The following is a 7,491-nucleotide window of genomic DNA, read 5'->3' as shown; positions in this document are numbered from 1 at the left end:
GTTTAATATATTAGCGAAATTTAAAGTATACCTGAACGTTTACGATACTCTCGAAGAACATTGCTGTTAAAAAATACATGCATCTTCTAATTCATCGTCTAAAAGGACGATGCAGTACTTTGTAAAGAGATTCCTTTTTGACCACAGACCATGGTTCAGCTATCCACCGACGGAGCGCCCTTCCCTATATATAACATATCCAACTGCTATTGATAGAGAGACAGAAGCCTTTTTTCGGGTAATGACAATATCGCGGTCCTGCGGTGGTTTTAGTTAGCAGAAAAATCCCATAAGATAGGTCGCGTCAGCTGACAAAGTGTCTGATTTTATGTCGGTGGTTAATTGAAACATTAAAGTAATGAATAATTAGTTCCGTTCGATAAAACCAAGCGCAGTTTTCAGTAAACTACTGATAGTCACCTTCGTTAAGGAATCCAAAGGAGAATATATATACATTAAAGTGGTCCAAAAATGTAAGTAAACAAATAAGGTCGGATTTTTAATGCCGCCACCCCCTAGGATTGTTATATACCGAAAAAAATATACCCAAATTTTTTTATTTTGAAATCAAAAAATATTTAAGGAGTGCTCAAAGCGCTCAAAGTTGTCCATGTATTTTATGTGGAGAAAAAAACAATTTTTCGTAGAAATGGTATAAAACTCTTGAAAACCAATATTTTTCGACCGGAAAACTGTGGTTCTCTGCAGGAGACTTCCAGTATTAATATCCAATTGTTTATTTAACCATTTTTATGATTAAAGATTTTTTATTGGTCCCCCATTGCATTTTCTAAGGGCTTTGGAGGACCTATAAAATATAGTTACCATGAAAAAATTGTTAAAGAAACAATTGAGTATTATTACTGGAAATCTCCTGAAGATAAGTAAAGTTTTCCGATCGAAAAGTATTGATTTTCAAGAATTTTACACTATTTCTACGAAAAGATGTTTTTTTCTCCATATAAAATACATGGAAAACTTTGAGCGCTTTGAGGACTCCCTAAATATTTTTTGATTTCAAAATAAAAAATAGGGGTATATTTTTTTTCGATATAGATCAATCCTAGGGTGTGCCGGCATTAACACTCCGACTTTATTTTTTTGGACCACTCTAATGTACATATGTATATTAATACTGCCGGAATTTAAGTTGAGGCAAACAAATTGGCTGAAATGACTGTCAGAAACAATATAAAAAAATGTTTTTGCATATGTTTTTTCTTGGAAGGATAAAGGATTAAAGCTATCTCTTCAATTCCAGTCCTAAAAAACTAGTAAAAATAAAAAAATTAAATATGTGCGTAAATATGTACTAGTTTTTTCTTTTAAACGATACTGAAATCACTATCGTGCAAGAACGTAAGTTTACTTAATACTACGAGATATTTCAAACTCTTACGAGAAGCAAAATTGGAATCGAGTTGACGATATCGCACAAACGGTCAAACATTTTTTGGATTTCATGAAGCAGGACAATCGCCAATACGAGATCGTCAGGCGATTATCGTCAGGCGATTATCGTCATACGTTATATCTTTCCCCCAAATCGCCCCCTCTGGCAACGCCACTGCCCCTGTACATTGTATAAAAAAATTAAATTAATCAGCAAATTAAAAAAATCAGCAGTTTCATCAAAATTTCAAACTTTTTTGTTGACGGTGTTGCGCATTTTCTTCCGTATAACGAATGTTCGCATTTTATTTTACGTGAAAAAAATGCGCAACACCATCAACAAAAAATGGCATATCCAAACATTTTCTAAAAATAATGAATACAAAGTTTGAGATTTTGTTAAAACATTGAATTTTTTAATTTTTGTAGCAGGGTTTAAACTTTGATTGATATGGTTTTTGTTGTAGAATGAACTATTTTTTTATAAAAAAAATTATAAAAATTAGTTTGGAAAAATATAAATAGTAAAAACTTGTCTATATGGGTGGACTTAGCTGGCACTATTTTTCGCTTATTATTTGTTTTTTTTTTCTACTGGCACTATTTAAAAATCTGTTTCTATGTACATAGATACATACATACTTTGTATTTATTTAGGTAGGGAGATAAAAAGCAATCAAACCGATGGAAAACCTAGCAAAAAGTGTGCAATTATAAATTAGTGGCATTCGCTAAATGTATGTATTGCTGTTGTCGTTTGAGCGGTTGTTGCTGTTGTTTTCGCTGAGTGAATTAAAATAACGTAAGACGACGCGACGCGCAAGCCGCAATACAATTCTATATGCGTAGCTACGACATCACCAAACGGGGCAATTCGATTCGTGCATTTAAATACGCATAACAGCTGAATTGCGATCATCCGTCCATGCGGACTGCCAAAATTCGGTCCGCTTGCGGAAAGCATTTCTTTAAGCCAAGTTAGCTGACGCGTCGCGCGAGTGCTAGCCAACGAAGTGATTGAAATAAGCAAGCGTAAATAAAATTGAACATAAAAATAGAAAAAAAAAGAAAACTCATTATGAAATCAATGCACGTCGTTTTTTTATTTTCAATTCTTCCTTTTATTCGATTCTCCTATCGTGCTCCCCACAGCCTGCCTACGAACCTTCTTACCGCCTTACTTCGGTTTACCTTTACTTATGCATATGTATAGATGTACATACATATGTAGGTGTGCATATACATATGGCGGTATGTAATATGTTCATATTTAAATAAATCAGTGTTCAGGCAGTGGTGATAAAATGCACACATACACCGGTGAAATAGTGGATTTAGTCTTCTAGGCAGTGTTTTACTGCGGTGGGTGCGTAGCTGTGAAGGGAGTGCTGGTAGTTACCACCAATAATCCTCAACGTTCGATACTAAAGCAATAAAGCTGCCTTTACATGAGGCGATTTTTTGACATGCGATAATCGCCTGCAAAAGTTGACTTGCTGTCTACTTTGAGGCAACCGATTTTTGAACCAGCATTTACACGAGCAACTTTTCTGGAGCAATGTTGAATCGCCTAAAAAAACGCCTCATGTAAATGCAGCTTAAGAACTAAAAAGACGGTGACGACATTTTAATATTTAGTAGCAATGCGATGTATTTATGTAGTTATAAAAACTGTCATCAACTTACGAGTGACTGCAAAGCCCCTTGAGTCCAATATGAATTTTAATTATTGAGAGCTATGTAATTATGGGCGCGTACAAAGGAAAGAGAAGCCGTAACTTGTGAGAGGGCGAGTGAGTTTTTATGGAAGTGAATGAAAGTAAATACTACAGTACTGCGACTGCGGCAGTAAGCAGCCGTAATTCGTATCCGCATTGCCGATAAGTTTTCCGATAATTGAAGGAATTTAATTCCAAACACTACGAACTAATCTTTGCGATGATCAAAATTAGACTGAAATCATTCATTTGCGGACATCATCGTTTTTTGATGTTGACCACGCTTATTTTCTGTACCTGCCCGCCTTATTTGACGCAAGCCAAAAGTTTGGTTGACAGCCGCTCGCCCAGTTTGCGGACCTTTCACGTGGTCAATATCACTCTCAGTCCCAGCGTTGTACACACCAAAGCCGTAGTGGCGCCGAATACCGATGTGCGTTTGACGTGCTTGCTTAAAGGGTCCATTAAGTGGTACAAAGAAGACGAGTTCCTAAGCGCTAACAGACTGCTAGTTTTGAAGGAAGTTCAAGCGGGAAATGCTGGTGTCTATAGCTGCCAGGCAGAGCAAGTGCCAATAGGGGCAAAGTACGTTAGCGTTGCATTGAAAGTACTTGCACCTGAGCTAGCAAAGACTTCCGCCTATACAGAAGACGACATAGCTGATTTTAGTAAGGTGGAAGACGAAGAAGAAGCGAAGCTGCGAATGGATCAAGATGACAAAGGTACAGTGGAGGAAAATGTGGAAGCGGAACCAGAAGAAGTCTCCAAAAGCGAGAATGCGACTGCTTTAAAAATTGTGCACCTGCCGAATCCCGGCCCGCCACAGTTTCAACAAAGCTACAAACTTATAAATAGTTTACAGCAACCGCTTGGAAGTTTCGTGCAATTTAGCTGCCCCGCAATGGGAAATCCATTACCAATAATTACTTGGTGGCATAACAATACAAGGATGGATATGACTTCTTTGCGTTTTAGGCTTAAAAAATGGTCGCTTTTTATTGAGCACCTGAGTATTATAGACACTGGCAGTTACACTTGCAAAATTAGTAACAAATTCGGTACCATTGAACACAGCACACGGTTGCATATCGTCGGTCAGCTGCACTCTGAAAAGCCACTTATTGCGAACAGTACACCAGCCAACCTAACGGTTATGGTTAATAACAGCGCGCAGTTCGAGTGCCGAGTTGAATCACCGACCGCAGTGCAGATTCAGTGGATCATGCATAGGAAACAACTGAATAAGGATGAGCTATATTTGAATATCACAAATAATCCGAATATAATTGAGTTGCCGACGAATGCAGAAAACCCAGCCATGTTAAAAATAACGCAAGTGACGCCAGATGACGAAGGCTGTTACACCTGCATTGCTTCGAATGATGTAGGTAAAACGATGGCTACAGCTTATTTGCGAGTCATACTTCCGAAAAGCACCATCATTGCCCCCAAAACTAAATTCTTCATTCTGGAGAAACGTACTGCCGATTCATCTGGTGGCCCAGCGTTAGAGAAGGAACACGATAAACCAGCAACTGTTAGTGATGTGGATGTAGACAGTAAAGATACTGCTGATACTAACGATGAACAGGAGGCGGTAGAAGAAAGTCCGCCACGTTTCAAAAAAGCGGATAAGCTCATTCAAACTGTACACAAACCAGCTGGCTCTACAATACAACTGCATTGTCCAGCCAATGGCAATCCGATGCCGAACGTAACATGGACGCGCAGCGCCAGCGATCAAAATTTCACTGAAATTATGCGACATATAGGGAAAGTAACTTACAAAAAGTGGTCCATGCAAATGGACGAAGTGATTGCGGAAGATTCGGGCGTCTACAAGTGCACCGTATGCAATAAGCTGGGTTGCATAGAACATTGCACCAAGTTAACCATCATGGACCGTCTGCGCTCTCGGCCCATTCACAGTGACAAGTTTCCACAAAATCAAACCGTTTTGACCAATAGCAGCGCATATTTTGAGTGTCGTGTCGTATCCGACCTGGAGCCCCATATATTCTGGGTAAAGTACAATACGCCAAATGAAAGTATTGATAAGTTGGAGCGCATGTTTGCCAATGCAAACGCCAACGCGAACTCTAACCAGCCAAGCGCAAAAGATTTCATCAAACTATCTGGCGAACCAGACAAACCGAATGTCCTTCGATTGGAGAACGTCACACATGCGGACGAAGGTTGGTACACCTGTGTAGCAGCTAGTAATTTGGGTGAGTCAATGGCAAGCGCGTATTTGCATGTGGTTGACAAATTGCCCAACCGGGAAGTATACATGATGTGGCGGGCACATCCTGTCTGGATGACAGTAGCAGCAATGGTAATTGTGCTGCTGTTCCTTTTCGGCTCCATCTTCATTATCTATGTTTTGCGAAAGCTGAAGCATGAAAAGTTGCTGAAGCATCGCATCGAAACGGTTCATCAATGGACCAAGAAAGTTATTATCTACAGGCCGTCTTCTTCCGAGGGTAGTTCCTGCGACCTCCAAATGCCTGTGATTAAAATTGAGAAACAACGTACCACATTTCAGGCTTCAAACATGGATTCGTCGCAAGCTTTTAATGAATATGAATTTCCGCTCGACTCCAATTGGGAGATACCGCGTACGCAACTGAACCTAGGCTCGACGCTAGGTGAAGGAGCTTTCGGACGTGTAGTCATGGCAGACGCGTGCAATTTACCACGTACCGCCAATAACTCTTCGAGCATAGTTGCTGTAAAAATGGTAAAAGAGGAGCACACGGATGCAGACATGGCTAGTTTAATAAGGGAAATGGAAGTAATGAAAATGATCGGGAAGCATATTAACATCATCAACTTGCTGGGCTGTTGTACACAGAATGGGCCGCTTTGGGTCATTGTGGAATTCGCACCTCATGGAAATCTGAAAGACTTTCTGAAAAAGAATAGGCCACTTTTTGTTGGCAGTCCGAGTTTGCAGCGTAGCAGCGACTGCCTGGAGGATATGCCGCAGCTAACTGAGAAGAATTTGGTGTCTTTTGCGTTTCAGATTGCACGTGGCATGGAATACCTTGCTTCACGTAGGGTGAGTTTTTTTTAACTTTTTTTTAGCTATTTTACAATTCTTAAAGTAATTTTGTACTAAAACTCATTAATATTCTCAGTGTATTCATCGGGATTTGGCGGCTCGCAATGTCCTCGTGAGTGACGACTATGTTATGAAGATTGCCGACTTCGGCTTGGCGCGCGATATACAGGATACAGACTATTACCGAAAGGCCACCAACGGTCGTTTACCCATCAAGTGGATGGCGCCCGAGTCGCTACAAGAAAAGTTCTACGACTCACAATCGGATGTGTGGTCCTATGGTGTATTATTGTGGGAGATTATGACTTTTGGAGAGCAGCCCTATCCCAATATTATGTCTGCGGAGGAGCTCTACAGTTACTTAATAACTGGTCAGCGAATGGAGAAGCCAGCACGATGTTCACTCAATATATATATGCTAATGCGGCAGTGTTGGCATTTTGACGCCAACGTACGACCGACATTTGGGGAGATTGTAGAGAATTTGGACAAGATTCTTCAGCTGGCATCAAATCACGCAACTAATGAAGAGTATTTGGATCTATCTATGCCGATGCTTGAGACACCCCCATCATCGAGTGATGATGAATCCGAACCGGATACTTTTCAAGAAACGTCTCCGTTGCGCTATCAATACACATACAAATTTTATTGAAGAGATTAGCATTTATGCATTATACGAAATGTGTAAGCAAAGTAAGGCTTAAACATACTAATACCCAGTAGTTTTTAAGAGCAATTTTATACTTTATACTTAAGTGCATCTGTTGTGAAACTACGAAAAGACTTAATCCATCGCATGTCATTTGCTAAATTTAGTATATCAGATAAGCACAAGAAAAAAAATTGTAGATTACGCGTTACTTTAATTTAAAGTTAAGAATATCATAAGCGTATTTATATACATATATATGTACTACCCAGACCACAATCAGTTGGTACGCCGGAACAATTTTTAATATTTGCACTTGAAACTTGTATATACATACATACATATATTAATACAAAGTTTGTTAATTTCCCAAAGCTTGGAATGTGATTTTTAGACTTAACTGCAAAAGAAAAAAAAATTACAAAAAGGACAAAGTAAATAGCGAGATCTTTCAACAATCTTAAAAATTCCGTCCAATTCAATTTGTAGGATTTACAAAAAAAAAAATCTTTCATTCTTTTCACAAATTTTTATAGAAATATGTGAAAAAGGATGGAAAATGTTATTAAGGCAAAATGCGGCTTGACAAAGCGTTAAACAATAATTTTTTTAAGATGCTACGTATTGAGTTGAAATGCATTTTATAAGACTGTTGAAAGATCTTG

General features: G+C 38.9%; 1 protein-coding gene across 1 annotated transcript; it reads left to right on the top strand.

The window, feature by feature from the left end:
• Nucleotides 1-1,730: 1,730 nt before the first annotated feature.
• On the top strand, nt 1,731-7,078 carry LOC118738743 (fibroblast growth factor receptor homolog 1). The gene is made up of 2 exons (XM_036469675.1): nt 1,731-6,171; nt 6,251-7,078. The coding sequence occupies exons 1-2, from the start codon at nt 3,331-3,333 to the stop codon at nt 6,827-6,829; spliced, it is 3,420 nt and encodes a 1,139-aa protein (XP_036325568.1). The 5' UTR covers nt 1,731-3,330; the 3' UTR covers nt 6,830-7,078.
• Nucleotides 7,079-7,491: the final 413 nt, after the last annotated feature.

The sequence above is a fragment of the Rhagoletis pomonella genome, unplaced genomic scaffold, assembly GCF_013731165.1.
Source record: "Rhagoletis pomonella isolate Grant_MI unplaced genomic scaffold, Rhpom_1.0 Rhpom_scaffold_00005, whole genome shotgun sequence".
Taxonomy (NCBI): Eukaryota; Metazoa; Arthropoda; class Insecta; order Diptera; family Tephritidae; genus Rhagoletis; species Rhagoletis pomonella.
This window is presented reverse-complemented; position numbering and strand designations above follow the sequence as displayed.

Bases quoted from the DNA above. Each gene is read 5' to 3' on its own strand.
- LOC118738743 (XM_036469675.1), top strand. From the start codon at position 3,331: ATGATCAAAATTAGACTGAAATCATTCATTTGCGGACATCATCGTTTT. The intron at 6,172-6,250 runs GTGAGTTTTTTT...TAATATTCTCAG, and splicing joins AATACCTTGCTTCACGTAGG to TGTATTCATCGGGATTTGGC.